The sequence below is a fragment of the Prenolepis imparis genome, unplaced genomic scaffold (genome assembly GCF_030444845.1).
Source record: "Prenolepis imparis isolate NDT839.2.m4 unplaced genomic scaffold, iyPreImpa1.0 SCAF_340, whole genome shotgun sequence".
Lineage (NCBI taxonomy): Eukaryota > Metazoa > Arthropoda > Insecta > Hymenoptera > Formicidae > Prenolepis > Prenolepis imparis.
This window is the reverse complement of record NW_028141498.1, coordinates 3,234-25,838: the sequence shown is the minus strand read 5'-3', so window position 1 is coordinate 25,838 and position 22,605 is coordinate 3,234. Positions and strand designations below refer to the sequence as shown.

General features: G+C 29.4%; 2 protein-coding genes across 2 annotated transcripts; both read right to left on the bottom strand.

Annotated features, from left to right (window-relative positions):
• Window positions 1–5,239: 5,239 nt before the first annotated feature.
• Window positions 5,240–8,523, bottom strand: LOC145948343 (uncharacterized). Its single transcript, XM_083058046.1, has 7 exons — window positions 7,948–8,523; window positions 7,784–7,886; window positions 7,374–7,452; window positions 6,481–6,528; window positions 5,805–6,397; window positions 5,609–5,694; window positions 5,240–5,523 (listed from the first exon to the last, which is right to left on the bottom strand). The coding sequence occupies exons 1-6, from the start codon at window positions 7,951–7,953 to the stop codon at window positions 5,609–5,611; spliced, it is 915 nt and encodes a 304-aa protein (XP_082914172.1). The 5' UTR covers window positions 7,954–8,523; the 3' UTR covers window positions 5,240–5,523.
• A 9,170-nt stretch (window positions 8,524–17,693) lies between these two features.
• LOC145948341 (uncharacterized) lies at window positions 17,694–18,728 on the bottom strand. The gene has a single exon (XM_083058045.1). It carries the CDS (start codon window positions 18,726–18,728, stop codon window positions 17,694–17,696), a length of 1,035 nt encoding a protein of 344 aa, XP_082914171.1.
• Window positions 18,729–22,605: the final 3,877 nt, after the last annotated feature.

Here is a 22,605-nt window from a genome sequence, read left to right as displayed (position 1 = left end):
GGAAACCGCGAGATGCAAGCGAAGACCAGGGACTTCGACCTGCTTCGCTTGCAATTAGACCAAAAACGCGTGAGTATTGTTAACCAATCAGAGACCTGTTTCCAAGGGCCTCTCCCGAAAGAAATCCAAGAAACAAAGAGGATATAGGACGGAGAGCCCGCCCGCGAAGGCAGTCTCGAATACAATTCCTAAACATCAAGACGTGGTCGCTAATAAGAAACCAGAACATCAGAACGAGACTCACTAACAACGACCTGAATTATTGAGAGGAATACGAATATACGCTCATCGAATGTTACGCGAATATATATTTAACGAAAGGACGAGAAATAAAGCGAAACCATATTCAATCCGAAATAAAAGTGTATTTTAAGAGAAAGAAAAGAGTACAACACTCCTAACTTCCTACGAAGTCCTGCACGACCCGAGGATCCTCATCCTTAATTCGGCGCAACCCCAGTGCCTTGTTCGAGGCACACAACAATACCATTACTGCTGTTTATCCTCATATGCATTCTAATGAACAACAAAATCAAATACATAATACATACATTGAAAATGTAGCAGAATTAAATGAGAATGCTGCAGAATTAAATCCAAATGATAAGAATGCTGCAGAATTAAATTCTAATTATGCGAATGCTGCAGAATTAAATACAAATAATGAAAATTGTAATAATGATAATATTGTTATTATGTCTTCAGTTTTAAGGCCAGTTGATGAAACTATACCTGACGTTCAATCTGTTATTGAAAAAGAAGTACAAGATGCTCCCTTATACACATTGCGACGGAAAACTACAGAACCTGTACAGATGCATACTGAACTTCGAGCTGAAGAATTAGCTTGGTTTTTCCTTTTTCCAAAAGGACGAAATGGACTTCATGAACCATCACGATTATATCCTATTACACCATTAGATTATTGTCAAGCTCGTATTATGTGTCAGGATCCTAGATTTCAACGAAATGATTACTTATTTTATTGTTTATCCGTCATGGAATATTACCGGGCTCGGCAAAATGTTGGCGTCTGCCTTAGATTAAGACAAAGCAATAATATTCCTGAAGGCCTTGTACAAAATTTGCATATTAATATGAGAGCTTTGCGTGGTTCTAATGCATATTGGCAAACTGCATGTAGCGGTTTAATTGCTATGGTTCGCAACTTGGGCCCGCCACAATGGTTTTTAACATTAAGTTGCAACGATCTTAATTGGAAAGATATATTGCAAGCATGTCTTATTGCAGCTGAAAGAAAAGGAGAGAATGTAGACAATTTACAGTTTAATGAAAAACAACGATTAGTTGTTGAGCATCCCGTAGCATTATCTCGTCATTTTATGGTTCGTGTTCATGCAATCATGCGTGTATTGCTAAATGATGACACTTTATTAGGTGGGAAACTAATAGATTTCTGGTGGAGAATAGAATTTCAAAATAGAGGTAGTCCACATTTACATATGCTGTGCTGGAATGAAGGAATTCCATCATTTGAAGGCCCACAAGGTATAGCTCTTATTGACAAAATTGTATCCTGCACATCTTCTACGGGAGATGACAAATTAGATGCAGTCATTGCACGCGTTCAAGTGCATAGACATAGTACTACATGTTACAAAGATAGACAACACGGACAATGCCGATTTGGTTTTCCAAGAAGAGTTAGTGATACAACTACCTTGCTTGGACCAGATGAAGCTATTCGTAATAATGGACGTTTCTGTATATTAAAACGTAATTCTACAGATGTTTTTGTTAATAATTACAATCCTACACTTCTTAAATTATGGAATGGCAATATGGATTTGCAACCTTGTGGGAATGTTACAGGTATAGCTTATTATATAGCTAAATATGCAGCTAAACATGAACCTCATGATGTTGGTCAAGCAATTAAAGATGCAATCAGTAGAGTTCAGAGATACGGTGGAGATATAGGAAAGCAATTATTTGCTGTATCAATGACTATACTTCGACATAGACAGATATCTGCCTGTGAATGTGCATTTCGTTTATGCCATTTAAAATTACGTGATAGTTCACGAAAAGTTGTTTTTCTAAATACATGCTTTCCGCAAGAACGTTATCGTATGTTACGTTGTGATGGCTATATTAACAGTGTATATGCAAACTTATTTGATCGTTATTGTTTACGTCCGGAGAATTTAAACGATCTCAGTTTAGCTGAATTTGCTGTTACATATGAATGTGTATCACGATTTGATAATTATGAAGAAGATGGAGATATCGAAGTTTATAATCAAGAAAACGATGTAGTTCCAACTAAGTATATTCGTTTACAAGATGGTACAAAAATGAAACGGCGTACACGTCCTGCAGTGTTAAGAACACGATATTATACTCAAACTAGTAATCGTGAAGCATACTTTTATAGTTATTTAGTAGCTCACGTTCCTTTTAGAAATGAAGAAGAACTACTTGAGGGATATGAAACAGCAGAACAGGCATTTAATGCCAAGCGTCAACTACTACGACCTCTACGGAGAGGACAAAATATTGAGCAATTTCAATTTGTAGAACGAGAATTACAAGAAGTTATAGCTCAAATTGCAGCATTTGATGACGGCGATACAAATGCACAATCTACGGTAAGAAACGAAGATCGAGTACGTTCTATAATGGAGGAATATGATGAAAATAATATTGATTTAGATTTACACGATGAACCTAACGAAGCAGATCGCGTCATATCTGCTGAAGAATTCGAACGAAATGTTAGAAATATGAATATAGAACAATCTAATTTGTTTCACACAATTACTGATCATATTAAACAAGATATTCAAGGTCAAATTAATGAACCTTTACGATTATTCATTACAGGAGGAGCAGGATGTGGAAAAACGTTTCTTTTAAAAATGATAGAACAACAGATTAAGCGATGTTATGCTCCTACTATTGATCTTTTATTAAAACCGACATTCGTTGAAGTGACTGCTCTTACTGGTGTTGCCGCTAGATTAATTAATGGACGTACCTTACATTGTGCGTTCTTTTTAGCAATAGAAAAAGGTAAAGCTACAGTATACAGACAATTAACAGGACAACGTCTTGAAGATGCAAGACGTAAATGGCGGCATATTAAGTGGTTAATTATTGATGAAATATCAATGGTTTCGTATGAAATGTTGAGATCTATTCATCTTCGTCTTCAAGAATTTAAAAATAATAATGAATTATTTGGTGGTGTTAATATATTGCTCTTTGGAGATATTATGCAATTACCACCTGTAAAAGGAAATTGGTGTTTTAAGCAACCTATATGTTTTCAAGGAGAGCCACATTTATGGCGATATTTTGGTTTGTGTGAATTGAAGACTAATATGCGTCAACAAAATGATGCTGAATTCGTTGATTTATTAAATAATTTGCGAGTTGGGCAAATAAACATTGCACAATATGAAATGTTATTAAATAGAACATATATTCCTTTAATTGATGAATTTGCTGATGGTGAAGCTATTCGTATATTTCCTACTATAAAGTTAGTTAATTCTTATAATAATAAAATGATTGAAGAAGTAGCAAAGACACAAAGAACTTATATTATAAACGCGCGAGATGAATCCAGAGAACCTGCAACTTACGGTCAAAAGCCCTCTGCCACTGCAATTCCTGCTGATCCTAATAATACAGGTGGTTTGCTACATATGATTAAACTTGCAGTTGGTTCCCGGGTAATGTTACGATCGAATTTAAAAGTTTATGAAGGTTTAGTAAATGGAAGTATGGGAATTATACGCGGATTTCAATGGCCAGCTTTACGGAAAGATCAGTTAGAAGATGGTGAATTACCCAAGAAAATATTCATTCAATTTGATGATCCTACAATAGGAAACAGTTTAAAAGAATTTAATGGTTACGTTGGCATTTCTCCAATTAGTGTCGTATACCAAGGTAATAAAGGATATGGAAATATAGAAAGAACAATGCTTCCTGTTATTTTGAGTTGGGCAGTAACAGTTCATAAATTGCAGGGTACAACAGTTGATAAAGCTGTAATATATTTAGGTAAGAAGATATTTGCTAAAGGTCAAGCATATGTAGCTCTTAGTCGCGTAAGATCTTTACAAGGATTAGCAATTCCTGAAATAGAACAGAAAAGATTGTTCCAACGTCCATGTGATGAAAATGCTTTAACAGAATTAGAACGATTACGATCACATCATAAATAATTGAAAAAGCCAAGGTTTTACATTTATTCATCCTCTTATGCTACATAATTACTGAAGATAAGTCTAGTGATTTGTGTATGTTTCTATAATAGTGGGTGTGTGAGCATGCATGCGTGCTTGCATATGTATATATTATGTATATATAATTATAATATAATTATATTATATGTATAATATATATTATAATTATATTATACATCTAATTATATTATATTATAATTATAATATAATTATAATATAATATAATTATATGTATAATATAATTATAATATAATTATAACATAAATATAATAATATTATAATTATATGTATATGTAATTATAATATTATTATATTTATAAATTATTATATTTCTATTATAGTTTGATTATTACATTTTTTATATAGTTATTTATATTATTTATATAGTTATTTATATTATTTATATTATTATTATATTTGGAATTATTTAGTTACAGGTGAGGTGCGTTATATTGGTTACCTTCTCGTGGTGCACCTCGAAAACAAATTTGTTGAAACACATCACCTTCTTATTACTTCTTTTTTATTTATTAAAATTTTATTAAAATTTATAATTTATTTATATTTTGTTTTCAACAAATTTGGCTAAAAACCAATAAATACCTTTATTATATCATTTATTATTATTATATTTTACTTTCTGTATCATTAATCATTGTTTTTTATTATTATTATTATTATTATGTTATCTATATGCTATTAATGTATATTTAAATATATTTTTTTTCATTCAATACTCGTGTTATTTAACTATCCTGTAAACTGTAGTACAAAAAAATACATATGGTATAGTGTACATGTAAATATTTATTGCTGTCAAGTTAAAAATAAATTCTATATTTGTCACTTATATTTTCTGTCTTTCTTTTTTTTATTTATAATATAATACATACATGTATATTACTTTATGTACATATACATATATATTATGTTGAAATTAAATTATTTTCATGAAATAATTACTACATAGAATTACAAAACTAAATTAACTTAATTACATCGAATTACATAAACTAAATAAACTACATCACAGAATTTTATAAACTAAATAAACTTCAAATTATTTATTTATTATATAATTTGCAGAAACTAAATAAAAGATTCTTATTTTTAATTAAAAATAAAAATAAACTTTTCAAATTATCACATAGAATTACAAAAACTAAAACCAACACAGAATTTCAATAAAAACAAAAATAAACATTTTAAATATAATAAAAAAACTTTAAATTATTTATTGCGCTTGTTTTTTTTTATTTTTTGCGCTTGCAGAGTCTCTAGGATAATATTCAAGAATCTCGCTCTGAAACAATATAATATTACAATTAACAACAAATATTTTAAATTTACTTTATATAATTTAAGCAATGAAATATTTATGTTCGTACCTATCTACTTAAAACATTAACTAAATATTTTAAGACTCTCTCTTTTCTTTGCTGGACCCATCTCCCAGCACGTGAACCGCGTACATCTGTAATGTATATACATATATATATTTCTTATTATTTTTTTTATTTTATATTTCGTATTATTATTATTATTATTTTATATTTTGTATTATTATTATAATTTATTACTTACAATATTTTCGGCGAGTCGAGGAATCTCGTTTAGAAAAACGATCTTGCAATTGTCGAAAATTGCGATCTCGCGACCGTCGCTCCCGAGAATTGCGATCTCGCGACCGTCGCTCCCGAGAATTGCGATCTCGCGACCGTCGCTCCCGAGAATTGCGATCTCGCGACCGTCGCTCGCGAGATCGCAGTTCTCTTGATCGAGAAATACGATCTCGCGAGTGACGATCGCGAGAAGTGCGATCTCTTAAACGACGGTCCTGGGAATGACTTTTAGAGCGACGATCACAAGAAGTACGATCTCGTGAGTGACGATCCCGAGAGCTCCGATCTCCAGAACGACGATCGCGAGAACTGCGATCCCGCGAACGACGATCATGAAAACTAGACGATCGACGATCGCGAGATCGCATTTCTGGTGAGCAATGGGGGGCGTGAATGTACCGTTGCTCATGAGAATTACGATCTCGCGATCGTCGATCGTACTGAGCGTTTGCTATTACTATAGATAGTAGCTCATTTCGAGAAGTATTTCGCGATCCTGAAGTTGCTCTTTCGTGATTCTCAGCATTCTTTGACTTTGGAACCTTACTTGAGACACTGAAAAATATCCGTAATTGAATAATTATTTTCTTAATTTATCACAAAATAAAATTAAAAAATTTATGTATACCAACACTTACATGTCTATCTCTTCTTCTGAGAGGAGAAGATCAAAGTTTCCACTAGAGCTGTAATATAATTATTAATTTATAATTTTTATGTATAGCTATCATTTTAGTTATACAGACAAATAACTTTACATATTTATAATTACAAAAGATTACTCAAATATATTTATTAGATATAAACGTTTTTTTAATTAATTATTATATATAAATGAATTTAATTATCCTAAGTACAAATATATATATAATATACAAATATATAAGTATAATTACATATACATTTAAATTTAATTAATATATGTATGACTAATCGTTTGTACTTATTGTTGTTAGTATATAAGTTAATATTTTTATCTGCGTAGATATTATTATAACTTAAAAAGATATTCAAATATCTTTCTCTCTCTCTTTATATTTATGTTATCATATGTAATTATAATACACAAAGTTATTCATGTATATAATTAATTATTATATTTAAATGCTGATAATTATCCTTATATGTACGTTATTATTAATATGTACATTATTAATTAAGGAGATACATACAATATATACATTTATATATAATAATTTTCTATATGGATTATCTTTTTTTTATTTATTTAGCTATAATTATGGCTTCGTTATTTATTTAGCTATAATTATGGCTTCGCACGTAAATATAAACTTACATAGCCATAAGTATTACTACATAATCTTTTGTACGTATTACTATGGCAATGTTAACTTTTATGTTTGTATGCGTAGCTATAATTATAGCTACAAAAAAGATTATTAGCTATAATTATATATAATAAATATATATAATGTATATATATCCTAATTAATAATATACATATTAAGGATAATTGTATACATTTAATAAGTAATTTTATTTTTAATTATAAAAATTTTTCGAAACTAACCTTGTTTTTTCAGGTGGATCGTTTTCTTTTCTTTTTTCCGCTTCATCTCTCTTTCTATTTCCGTTGTTATTATTATTTTCTATATGGATTATCTTTTTTTTATTTATTTAGCTATAATTATGGCTTCGTTATTTATTTAGCTATAATTATGGCTTCGCACGTAAATATAAACTTACATAGCCATAAGTATTACTACATAATCTTTTGTACGTATTACTATGGCAATGTTAACTTTTATGTTTGTATGCGTAGCTATAATTATAGCTACAAAAAAGATTATTAGCTATAATTATATATAATAAATATATATAATGTATATATATCCTAATTAATAATATACATATTAAGGATAATTGTATACATTTAATAAGTAATTTTATTTTTAATTATAAAAATTTTTCGAAACTAACCTTGTTTTTTCAGGTGGATCGTTTTCTTTTCTTTTTTCCGCTTCATCTCTCTTTCTATTTCCGTTGTTATTATTATTATTAAATATTTGTTGCTGCATTGTTGCTACAAAAGATAAATTTATAAACATAAAATTTCTTAATTTATTTAGATTCACAATACTTACCAGCATAATCGGCACGCAATGTGTCTTCTGGATAGTAACATTCACACGTGCTGACGTGCTCTACGCTCTACGTTGTACCATAGAACTTATAGGTATGGAAGAGGAATAGAAGCGCCTAAGATGACTTTCTCGAAATGCGCATGAGCAGTCCATGAGCAGTCGCGACCGCTCATGCGCATTTCCAGAAAAAGTCATCTTTGACACAGTTTTGCGCTTCTATTCCCCTTTCATATGTATAAGTTCTATGGTTTGTACCCGCTAAATACAATATGTGAGAGAACGCTCTGCGCCTGCGCAGAGGCGACTAAAGCAGAAAAAGCATGCGGCGTGCTACTTTGTAATAATAAAGGTGCTTTTACATGGCAGCATCGAACGTCGAACATCTGTGTGCGCAGAAATTCATTGCGCAAATATTAAATAAAAAAATAGGTTCTAGCTTCTTGCAGCTAATAACATGAGTCATACGAATATACAGTAGAAATCACAAAATTATATTTTATAATATACAAACATTCGTATTGATTAATATACAAACATTCGTATTGATTAATGATATTAACCAATATATATTCATATTTATTATATTCATAAATATAGTTATTATTAATGAATATAATATTATAAATATCTCGGTGTGACATGGTGTTATTTTGCTGCAAGAAGCAAAAATTGATTTTATTTGACATCTCTGCAGTGATTTTCTGCGCAGACACTTATTAACGCTCGATGCTATCATGTAAAATGTATCTTATGTATACATAAAGATAGTACGCTCGCGCTTACAGCTTTTAAAAGAATGAAATAATTAATTTTAAAAAAATTTTTTTACAAAAAAAAAACTCCCGACTGCTGCCAACAAAGTTGTAACGTTTAAATTAGAAAATTAGAAAATAAAAAAAAAATAAAATAAAAAACAAAAAATTTAAAGTAATAATAAAAATTAGAAAATAAAAAAAATAAAAAATAAAAAACAAAAAATTTTAAGTAAAAAACAAAACAAAAATTAAAAATAAAAACAAAAATTAAAAATAATAAAAATTAGAAAATAAAAAATTAAAAATTAAAAACAAAAAATTTAAAGTAAAAAATTTAAAGTAAAGAATTAAAAATAAAAAATAAAAGAACAAAAAAATTAAAAGTAAAATAAGCTTGTAAAAGTTTGAAATAAAAATCACATAAATAAAGTCTTTGTTATTTATTATATTTCATATTTAAATTTATTCTTATTTAAATTTATTCTTATCATACATATTTAGCGCTATATAATTTACAAAGATTTCAGATTTTTGAATTTAATAATACTAAAAAAATTTTTTTTAATTATAATTATTATTATTAATTCTACAATTTACAGGAGCAGTCGGGAGACGCCGCGCTAAGTGTGTGTTCCGCAGCGTCAGTATACATATGCGGGTGTGCGTATGTGAGTGCATGTGAGTATGTGTATGAATGCGGATATTCATATGTTCGTATGCGCGTGTTTGCACGCATGAGTGCGTACATATGTGCGTACGTGCGGGCGTGACTTCGTGCGCGTACATGTGTATGAGTGTGTGAGTACGTGCGTTGAGTATCGAAATTTGTGTTTGTGTCTATTTATTACATATAAAACGTGCGCGTGCGCAAATGTCTTAAATTTAGCGCGGCGTCTCCCGACTGCTCCTGTAAATTGTAGAATTAATAATAATAATTATAATTAAAAAAAATTTTTTTAGTATTATTAAATTCAAAAATCTGAAATCTTTGTAAATTATATAGCGCTAAATATGTATGATAAGAATAAATTTAAATAAGAATAAATTTAAATATGAAATATAATAAATAACAAAGACTTTATTTATGTGATTTTTATTTCAAACTTTTACAAGCTTATTTTACTTTTAATTTTTTTGTTCTTTTATTTTTTATTTTTAATTCTTTACTTTAAATTTTTTACTTTAAATTTTTTGTTTTTAATTTTTAATTTTTTATTTTCTAATTTTTATTATTTTTAATTTTTGTTTTTATTTTTAATTTTTGTTTTGTTTTTTACTTAAAATTTTTTGTTTTTTATTTTTTATTTTTTTTATTTTCTAATTTTTATTATTACTTTAAATTTTTTGTTTTTTATTTTATTTTTTTTTTATTTTCTAATTTTCTAATTTAAACGTTACAACTTTGTTGGCAGCAGTCGGGAGTTTTTTTTTTGTAAAAAAATTTTTTTTAAATTAATTATTTGTAATTGCATATATTTTGACTCTTAACATAAAGTCCAACATTTGAATTCTATGTGGATAACACTCGTTGTTCTGATTAAACCAATCTTCATCAGCATGCTGGACGTGCTTTACACAAATGTCAAGGAGCTTTTTCTTCACATCTTTGAAATGCCAATACATCTTATAACATGAATTCATTGCTTCAAGTTGTAGTGTAATAATATTAAAAAATGAATCCGTTGGCCTTGATAGCCATTCTATTTCAGGATCATCTTCGTCTTGATGTTCATATTCACGTAGCTGAATATAGATTTCATTGTTGTTTAATTCTTCCATCGGTGTTTTCAAATTTTTTTCACGGCAGCTGTCGCACTTTGTATTCTTGTAATCGTAGCGAGCAATATATCCTGCGAAATATGAAATTGCATTTCTTTCATATGCTTCTGCCTCTGAATTTAAGTTCTCCTTGTTGGTCTTTGTTATTTCTAGATTGTCAGAATATTTAGTAATTTCTTCAAAGGCTATTGCAATGAAATTATCAGAGTCGTCATCCATTTCAGTTAAACAAGTAAATTCTTCTTGTAATGGAATACTGTTATTTTTCATTTCATCACGAACTATCGATGTACCATCCGTTAATGAAAATGTTTCTTGACAAGTTACATTTCCTCTGTAGCTTCCATAAATATATCCACTTGATAAAATGTGCCGCAACGTTAACCGTACCATTCTAGGAGTTGGATTACGGTTGAATCCTCCGCGTCCTCTAATTTTTCCAAATGTATAATATGTTCTACAGAATCTTGGTTACATAATGCAGTGGCAAGCTTGAAATCCGGATAGTGTTGTTTGATGGAACGATACGTTGATAAAATTGCTTGCACAGTCGTAATCATTCCATCAAAGCATGGAGGTCTTGATATCTTGTTGGGGGAAGTACTCCACTTCGAACTCCATTTAATGAAAGACGTTAATAATTCTTCAACCATTGCATTATCATCTGATAACGGACCCTTTTCTCCTTTCCAATTATTTAAATAATATACATTCATAGCATCTATTACTTTATTCATTTTGTAAACAAATTCTGCAGATGCTTTCCATGAAGAACTATTTAACACATTGCTTTGGCCTGCTGTTGACATTGCTGCAGCAAATCTTGCACTTAACATTTGAAATGCTCTTTTCACATTCATGACTTCAAAATTGTTTGGGTAAAAGTGCGTGTAGGTAATGTGACTCAAGAAATTTGAAGTATTTAATTTTCTGTCAAATTGCCATGTTGCAAATAAGTCAAAAAAAGACATAATGATTTCGCCATTAATATAAATATACTTATGAGATCTCAACTGGCTACCCAGGCAGCAATGTCACGTGATTTTCACGTTAATTTTTGGTCAGTCGTAACGTTATTTATCCTTTTATAAACACGTAATAATAACGTAAAAATGACGGGAATAAGTCACAGCCCACGGACGTCATAATGAGACGTGAAAATGACCTTTTTTAACTCTATTCTGACGTAAGAAAGACGTCATTTTAATATTTTTGAAAAAATAAAAAATATACAGTACATATTTATTCCACATTTATTTATTGCTGATAAGTAATTTAGATACATTAAATTATATAACATACATCAGATATATATGTTGTAACAAAACATATATTATATATATATATATATATATATATATTTTATAATATATCCATGTTATACGTATATTATAACAAACATATACATTATGTCTTATTATAAAAAAAACAATTGGAATTATGTATAATAAGTAAACTTAAGTTATTAAAAAATAAACTATACAAGAATGTATTCAAGTAAAAAAACATACTTATTAGACTGATAATGAATGTATTAAAGGCATAGATAGCCAAACTTGATCCATTATTGGTAAAAGTATACATTTCGCAATAATATCTTTGTAGAACCACGTATGATTCTCTACTGATAAATTTTTTACTTCAAAAATGTGTAAATCTTTAGATTCTATTGGGTAAGAATAAAAAGAATTATACGAAAGAAAATATTTACCAATTATTAAAATCTCATCTTCTGTTCCAACTATAATATTAATGATTTGTAGTACCAAATTGTCACTTGTGAGGCAATAACAATCAGAAGAGGAATGACGTTCAATAGTTAAAGTAAAAGATTCTAAACGCAATTTTTTAAATTGTTTATAATGACAACCAGCTATTGGTAAAGATCCAAAAGTATGTTCTATCTCATACATTATTGAACTTTTAGTTGTAAGATATTTATTAGCAGAGGAAATAGAAAGTTCTTTTAGTCGATGGTATATTTGTTTAAGTGGCTTGTGAGGAGATTTAATTGTTTGTTTAAGCTGCCCTAAATAATTTTCAAATCCAAAAGCAGAGAATTCATCTAAAGGGCCAAATATTTGTACATCATCACTTAAATGAGACAGCATATGAATATTATATACGTAAAATTGTAATCCATAAATTTTTTCGCAGTGATTAACGAAGATTTTTAATAGCTCATCAGCAAAACCACAAGTAAATTTAGAAATATGCTTTTTAGAAATTAATATTGTAATTGCAGAATGCAATAATAAAAAATGCTGGTAAATTGCTTTATCAATCACATTTTTTAGAACTAAAGGACCTGTATATAATAACAATGTTCTAAACTCAGTTGCCTTCCATCTTGGCAACTCTGACAGTGACCTAGGCTTTCTATTAATTTCTATAGGAATACAATGCTTTAGTGATATTAATCGTTCTGATATTATATTTGTAGATCTACTACAAAGTTTTACTTGTAATGGTTGTCCATCGACCCAAGAATGTATAAGTTTTCTCATAACACCCAGGCATACACAATGCATATAGTCGATTGGAAAAGATGTGACTAAATCTATTTCAAGTTTTAACAAAGGTGATTTACCAATATGATGTTCTTTAGCCAACTGTAATTTAAAAGACTCATTTGTCCGTTTTGGGGCCGAAATATTTCTCATAATAACTTTTCGTTGAACATAACAACCTTCAGTACATTTATCACATGAGGAATAGCCACAATGCGACTTGATCATTTTCAGATATGCTTTTGCCGGAGCATCGCATACGAAGCTGTGAACTTCCAAACGATATTTTTTATTACAAAATTCAATACCTTCTCTTAATAGATAAACTAGTTCATTTATAAAATCATCTAAAAATTTCTCTAGCGGTATTGGTTTTGACGTGCCACAGAAAATTCCAATAGTAAATGGTTTATTTTGTGTGGTATTTTTAACTATTCCTAAAATTGGCCAAAACTGAATATTTGAACTACAAAATAAAGGCAAACCATCAACATTAAATCCAATTTTAAGCACCTCAGCTGAAAACATAGTATTTTGTGCCAAAAAATTCTGTAATTCGTTTGCTAAGCCAATGTGACAATATTCTCCATTTTCCAATTGTTTACTTTGTATATGCATAGGTGTTCGAAGCAATGTTCTAGAATGAAGAGGCAATTCTGCGAAATGAGGTGAAAGAATATGTAAAAGACTAGTAAGTGCAGAATGGGAAATTTTATAACTTGTTGCCCAGTCTTGTAGCTTTGTAGATAAATTATTTTGCAAAGGTGAAGGATTATCTTGTGATAATAAAACTGGATTTGTATCTATACTACTATCAGAATCATATAAATCTGTATTGGAAATAATATTTTCAGTAACATCTAGGCCACTTGAAGTAACATTTTGTATATATGTAAAGCTTTCTTCTTCAGAGCAATTATTATAATTGGAACATTCATTATTAATATTATAATTGGAACATTCATCATTATTAATATTATAATTGGAACATTCATCATTATTAATATTTGAAATATTAACATTATTAACACTAATATTGTTTGCTTCAATCTCCACTACTTCATCTAAAATAGCAGTTACAGCTTTTGAGACTCTCCTATATAACTGTCGAACATCCACATTATGTTTTTTTATGTATGATTTTATTACTTGAAAACATTGTACAAAAAGAGATTAAATACTACTTATCTGATATCTAGAAAAGCAAAGCTAAGTATATTTTAATGAATATATTTTAAGGAATAGTAATAAATTTAACGCAAAAATTAAAATTAAAATAAAACAGTAAAATAAACGGTTCTGTAAACAAAAACTTAAAATATACTTATATTAATAAAAATATAAATGCCGAATAAAACAAATAAATTCTAAGAAACTTGAAACAAAAAACTCTTAATCTCAAAACGGATCACAACCAAATCTTTATGAAAACTAATTTATTTTATTTAATTGTGTTCAGGAGCTTTATTTTTAATATTACGAGTTTTTATACGCTGAGGTGCGTGTTTAAGCCATACCTTAATCACATCTTCAATTTCTTTTTCTGTCTGAGATGATGTTGATTTTACTGATTCTATAAAAACAAAAATTTCATATATTAAATGATCAATACAGTATTTTTTGAGACCGAAATTCAAAGAAAATTTTATAATGTACTGTCATAATTGAATAATATTAGCTAAAGATCTACTACTGTGCCAATGTTATTAATTGTTACTAATATTATTAATAAACACGCAGTTGTTTTATTTGGTTATTTATATATTTAACAGCTCAGAATTGTAATATAAATGACTCAAATATAAATAATAACCGACTGAAACAACTGCATACTCATAAAGTTTTAATAACATTAGCACAACCTTATTGGATGTTTTAGCTAACATTGCTTATTATAAAATTTCTATGGATAGTGATCTTAAGAACGCATAATAAAAACTGTATAATAAACTCTTTTAAATTTGATAAAAAAAAAATACTTACTAACTACAGCAAGTTAAGGAAGAAAAGGGACTTTTGTTCATCCGTTTACCGTAAAAACTGTAATTAGAAGCTACCTCATCTCTTAAAAGATATTTTAAAATCCTGTTAGTTTTGGATGTAAAATCTCTTCCACCCAATGTGGCTAAATATGAACACTGTAATATTAAAACTTGTATTAACAGAAATCAAAAAGTTATTGATTTAATAACAAATATTTACCATAGCAGATAAATTTTGATTGCTTTTTAAATAATTTTCCAAAATATCCAACTCTGCTTGAGTCGATACAGGTAAATTTACTGGCAAATCTTCTGATCTAAATTGAGCTGAAGTATTTGGAGTGATTTGTTTATCATTACATAATGTTAATATTTGGTTATTTTGTTCCTTAATATGAATAAGGAGGGAAAATATTTTTTTTGTAACTGAAAAGAAAATAATATATAAGAAAATAATACAATAATAATATAATAATTAGAATCTCAAAACTTTTAATAAATTTAAGTTTTACCTGTACCGTGATGGTGGATACTATCTTGAAAGTTATTTTCAGTTACAGTTGAAGTAGTTGGAGTATTACTCAAAGATGATCTAAATATATTTATTGAATGAGATGGACTAAATGTTTGAAGATCACCATTAGAAGAATTCAGTGTGTCAGATGTTGAACTTTGTTGGACACTTTTTGAAGTTTCTAAAATATAAATTAAATAATAATAGGCTCGTATAAATTAACAAATTATTTGAGGAGTGAAATATTTAGGCCAACTAAACGAGCATTTAAATTTTAGGTTGTTATTGTTTATTATTATGAATTTGTATTATTAAAAAATATTTGTAAACGTTTCGACTGTACTCAGTCTTCTTCAATACCAAAATAACAAGAGTCACATTAAAATCAATAATTTACATAATAAAAAACGTATAAATCTGCGCAAATAAGAACAGCAAAATACAAAAATAGTAACGAGGTGTCTTTTCGCAATTATAAGACATTATATAATTGTGAGCAACGGACTGTAGCCCGAGAATAATTTAAATCACAAAATACTATTTTAGAATACAGTCAAGATACAAAACAGTCGCTGGACAATGAGTTTGAGTGAACAATTGTTAACAAAATTCATCGTTAGTAGGCGAAGAATGTGTTGGTCAATTTTCTTATCTCGTCAATTTGTTATTATGAATCTTATATAATTCTATGGGTCCAAAGTTGACAACTGCACAGCTAGTTAACAATTGTGCTGTGAAATTGTTTAATGTTCTTTATATAATAGGAATTAAAACAGTCAAGTTATATATATATAATTACTTACAGATTATTGAAATTATAAATGTTCGTTTTATTTAGCGGTGTTGTGTGTATGGTTGAACGTCAGACATGGAAGTGATAAAACAGCCAGCGTTAGAATGTTTATATTTATCCAAGTATTGTTTCTCGATGTTTCCATGGACTATGACTCAGACAATTTTTCAAGAATGTCAAAATAACTCTCGTCGAGCAACTCAGTGTCTTTGTTTGAGTTAATGCTATTTTTTTGTTCTTTAATGTGTATCATTTCGGATATTAACCTTTTATGATAATTTTTCTCACAATCTATAATTTTCGTATTGTCCCAATCAAAAGTGTGTCCTTCGTTTAAAATGTGTTCTGAAACGACTGAATATCTCGCAGAGTCTAATCTGATGTTATTCTTGTGTTCTTTCAATCTGGTCCCCAATTGTCTTTTTGTCTGTCCAATATAGGATGCATCGCAATCATTGCAATTTATTTTATAAATAACATTTGAGTTCTTAGGACAATCATTTTTATCTTTTTGAACTCTTATAATAATATTTAGCTTCTTAATGCAGCGGTATCCCACTTTCATGTCTGGCTTTTTTATTGCTGACGCAACTATTTCGGAAATTGTTTCTATGTATGCACCGAAAAAATCACATTCTACATTATATAATAATCCACTAAACAATAGAGTATCTGCCACTATAATATGCGCCAAGTATATATTATAAAAGTAAGAGTATTTCCCTCTAAAATAAATAGTATATTAAAATATTCTAATGAATTAGAATATCCTTCTATTATGGATAAGTAGTGCGATAATAGAATATATTCTAATAATAATAATATATCCTCTAACGGATTAAAAAGATGTTTTAAAGGCTGAAATATAATGAAAAAAATTAGGAATTGTATATACAAATTAAAAATAAAGACTTAAATATAGGATAAGGATAATGCATAAGCTATAAGAACATTTCTTATCCTTATATTATTTATAAATCTTTATCCCTAATTCTTATGGTGTTAATTCCTTATTTTTTTCACTTGTACTTAAACCATAAAGATAGAAGAGATAACAAAGTGATATAGACAAGTGGCATGTATTTAACATATTTTATACGTAATGTACAACGTAATGTACAATGTAATGTGCAACGTGATGTACAACGTAATGTATAATGTTGACTCATACAAAATATTGTTAAATATTGCTAAAAAAACATTAATATTTTATAAATAATATTATGCTCTATAAATGCTAGAGAATAAATGCTATAGATAACTCTATAAATGCTAAAGAAAATAAACTTTATATATAAATGACATTATGAAACGTAACTTTATAAATGACTGTAAAAAAACAAAACTTCATTAATGTTATATTGCGTAAGAAAATAACGTTAAATGTTTAACAAATAATCTTACAATATAAGCTTACAATATATGTCTAAAAGTCACATAAGTGTTCCCATCAGACCCCACACGAGCAGTGGACGGATAAAAAGATACAAGATTTTTATACTCAACCAAGAACCATTCTGGAGTAGGTGTAATTTCATAAGAGTGCAAGTGTTCGTTGAAACTAACGGTACGCAATCCTGATAAAAGAAAAAAGGGACTCTCCTGTCTATTTTGTAACTTTATAATCCAACATAAATTTCCAAAGATAGGCAAGTTTTCTTCGTAATTAATAACAAGGACCATATTAGATTTATAGCAGGTATCACAAATAACTGCTTCTTCGACTGCAAGTGATTGTTGCCATTCACCAGGTAAAATATTTTGAAACATTTCAAAGTTCTCACAATTTACTAGCTCGCATTCCTTTGGATGGTATTTAATATTATTTGAGAAGCCTCGCTTATTGAGTATCCTTGCACAACATGAAAGTGCATATCTTTTTGCAATTGAAAGAGGTAGATTTTTACGGCAACTCATATTGTCAGCTACTCTCTTTATGACAGGGCGATGCTTGCCTTCTAGTCTCATTGACCAGACATTTATCATTGGTCCTATCAAATTCATGATACGGGGATAGTGCACCATGAAATGATGTTTAGGTTTCAAGGTCTTATTAAAAAGTCTATAATACATTTCATGATGTTCGGCAATTAAAACTGAAAGGTATTCAGTTAACTGTTGTCTAACATATGGAGCTGTCACAATGTCTAATATTTTAGCAAGAACTATGTATAGTTTCCAAACTTCATCATGTTCTGGTACCAAACCCCCAATCATTAAACCGAAGTGGTGTACAAAAAACATAATTTCAGATGCAGACATTTTCAACTTTTGATGATAAATGCGATCTGCAGTAATAAGGGAAGGCTTGTCACCTGAATCGCCATAATCAAAATTCTTAATACAATCATTCAAAGTTTCAAGATTGAGAAAACCCATATGATTGATGAGGTAATCTAGTATAGCACATAAGTCATAATGGCACACTCCTTCAAAAAAATCGTGCATTAAATCGCACACAAGGTTCTCAGTAACATGATAGGAGTTCAAAGCGTGCCATATACAACGAGTCTTAATTCCTGTTTGAGAAACATTATTAATTAGTACATCCTCTTCATAATTTAGTCTATTGCGAATCGTCACAATATTTTCTCTTAGCTGCCCTCTCATAGTATTTTTATGCTCCTTACAAAATCTGCAGTAATAATCTGCATTAAATGATTCCACAAAGCCAGTTATGGCATGAAGCCCCAAATTATCTCCTAAAATTTGACACAGAGCAAAATAAATGGTATACTCTGTTTCAGTTTGAATGACAATACCATTTGTTTCTAAATCCTTAATTCATCAATAACAGGTGTGAATATTTCTCTATTATGACCTTTCCTATGATCACTTAGGAAAATGCAGCCAACAAAAATATTTTCCAATAAGGAAAGCAAATATTGTGGAATGCATGGAATGCGATAATAGACTATTCCCAAGCTGTGATCACCTGAATGAGAACCTGTTTGATTGTCAGGTTCCACATCATCAAAATACATATCTAGAGGTAAAACAATACGATTTTCAAAATGGTTTCGCTCTATGTTTCTCCATAGAGGACTTTGTACGACATTTGTAAAGAGTTCAGAATTTTTAAGATTTTCAACATTGCTCATTATGGCATTCAAGACACCAGGCAATTCCAAAAACTGTTTTAGTGTACGTTTCATAGAAATAAATTGAGCAGTCAATTCAACCGGTGACAAAACCAAATTGCCTCTAATTTTTTTCATTTTCTCACTCACGCCTATAATATATGATTTAGGGCTTACATAACAATGACTTTGTTCTAAAGCATTTACTCGTTGAGTTTCAGTTTCAAGACCTGAAAACATATTATGTATTGAAGCAAACATAGTATCTAAATCTTCTATCTCCTCTAGAGATACATTGTTATCTCTAAGTACAGTGAAAGTTTTAGCTTTTAATATTTCTAAGAAACCACTTGAAGCATATTCTTTAACATATTCAAGAATATTCTGCACCTGAGTTCGATTAAGAGTAATATCATTGTATAACTTAGCACTAAGGGCCAAAGATGATTCATATAGAATGTTTTGAAAATTTAAAACAGTTATTTCCTGAAATTGCTTGATGTTCACATCATTCTCTTGCAAGTTATTAGGTACGTCCTCATTCATAAACAAGTTATTAGGTACGTCCTCATCATTCATCTAAGGGTTGCCATTTAGAGGAGCATTGTTATGATTAATCTCATTGATATTCTCAGCTAATAAAGCATTTTCTGCCATTTGAACTCTTGGATGGGGTCTGATGAGATGTTTTGTTCTAATATGTTTTTTAAAAGACTTAACAGAATCATATTCTCTACTACAGCCATCTTGGGCACAAGTGTAAATACTTAGAACGTTAAAAGAATGAATTATCTGCAAGTGAGTACATAGTGCACCTATTGAGCACAGGATTGCATGACATTCACTACAAATATACATGTTTTATACTTACAAACTAAACTTATAAACTTAAAAACTAAATAAAAAAATTAGGAATTATAGTTATGTTAAGAAAATTAATTTTGCACTTCCTTTTTTAAGGCAAGTCCTCTCAGAGAACTTATTAAACTTGCAACTCGAGAGATGTTTTCATCTTCTTTCAAATATAAATTATAAAAGTAGTGTTGTATAAAATACCAAACAGCCTTGCACTCTTCAGGATATTCGGCATCTAGCGCATGGTATGCTTTCTGGCAAGTATCCAGAGCTGCCACTGGTGTTCTTAGTTTGTAGCGAACATTATCAATCTGAATATACGTGGCAGTTATGTTTGTCAGCGTCTGTCCAACAACTATGAGAAGCGGCTGAAGACGAGCTCCAATGGCACTGAGATGAGCACAATGCCTTTTAACAACTCTCTTTAGATCTCCTGGATTCTGAAAGTGTAGAAAAAATTCATTTAGTTATCAAAAAGTTTGGACACAAAGTTCAAAATATATATATATATATATATATATATAATTTAACAATTATTTACAGTCACGTGAAGAATAAAGAACTTTCTGGCTTCTTGCACTGATGGGATGTAACCTGTGATTTTTCCCCGCCCTCGCTTGCAGCACAAAGATGGTAGTAAAAATAATACAATTACATCCCGTTTATCTATACAGATATTAGGAAATATTACAAGTTGAAAAACAAATTAAAACTACTTTCAACCTGAAAAAAATAAAACTTATGTTAACCTAACCTGCAGTAGCATCATTATACTGTTTTAATAAATGTCTTCCATAAATATCCGCGACAGGAATCTCGGTCTGTGCCAACTCAATTATTAATTCTTTTGCAGTTTCCCACTTTGAAAAGAGACCCTCTTCTTTACCTGGGAAAAGTTCCTTAAAATCCTGATTTAGCTGAAAAACAACATGACAATCAATTAGCACTCTGAAAAATAAAATTAATTTATTTTATTGGCAAAAATTCTTCATAATACACTTACTAAGAGGTAACCACTCGGAAGTTGGAGGACATTCCATTTTTGTATGTACTCATCAACAAGTTCCTCCTCATTTTCATCATCATTCTCATTTTCACTTACATTACTGTCTTTTTGTTGACTGGCCTTAGTTCGAAGCTTTGGTCTTGTCTCTAACAAGAATTTACGTCTAAGAGCATGCAGTTATTGACCAATTCGCCAACAGTTCAGGCCAAGAATCCCGGCTTTCATGTTTCAGATATGTGAGCAAATGATAGCAGTCTTTATGGCAGAGTTTTCTTTATCAGTGCTTCCTGAAATGATGGAAAAAAATTGCTATTTAAAGACAAAGTTTAATCTACTAATTATTTTTGTAATTAAGTCACAAGTTTATCAATTCCTGAAAATATGCGAATGAGAAGAAAATTTTACCTTTCAGTTTTACTGGATCAGTAATCTTTATCCCTCCTAGTACTTCTGAGGTACATTGCATTGATGGAGAAGAATGGAGAATTTTAACGCCTTTCTTTTGTATATCATATTTAATATTCTTCACTTTATTAGGCAATTTGCCCTGAGCATTCTTATGTGTTGTGTCAGAAGGAATATAATAAATAGTCTGGAATAAAAAAAACTTTCAGTAAGACTGCAATTGCTTAGATACATTTATACAAAGCAGATATCTTACGGAATCCTCAGAAGGAAAAAGAGCACAGATCTTCTTTACAGCTTCTGTATATTCAAATTGAGATGGTCTACAATTTCACAAATAATAAACATTAACTTATATGAGAACATACACTTGAATAAACTGATATTTCAAAATCATTATTGGAACTTACGTATAGTTTACTTTTAACATCTCATGAACTATAGCATTTGTTATTGAAGCTCGGTCCCTTTCATATAGTACTCCTTTTAATTTATAGTTATCCACTGCTGCCTCCGATCTTAGATCATAATTCCTCAAATACGTCTCAAGATCCTGAAAAAAAAATTAATTAAAAACAGATAAAAATTAAAGCTATACAGAATAATCAAAACATAGAATATATATAACAATTATATATATATATATATATATATATATATATATATTGTATAATTGGTATATATATACATATATATATTATATTTTGTTTATTTTGTATAGCTTTAATTTTTATCTGTTTATATATATATATATATATATATATATATATATATTTATATACATACCAGTTGTTTCAAATGTTCAATGCCCTTAAAAGTCAAACGTTTATTTGGCCCACAATTTAATCTGCTCCTCTGCTTACTAGAAACCGAGTGTTCACTCTCATCAGTGTCAGATATAAAACTTCCAGTTCTGGAATCCGTGAAACTCTCAGTTTCTGAATTCTTGGTTGAATTTGTTGTCTCGGTTCTCTGAACA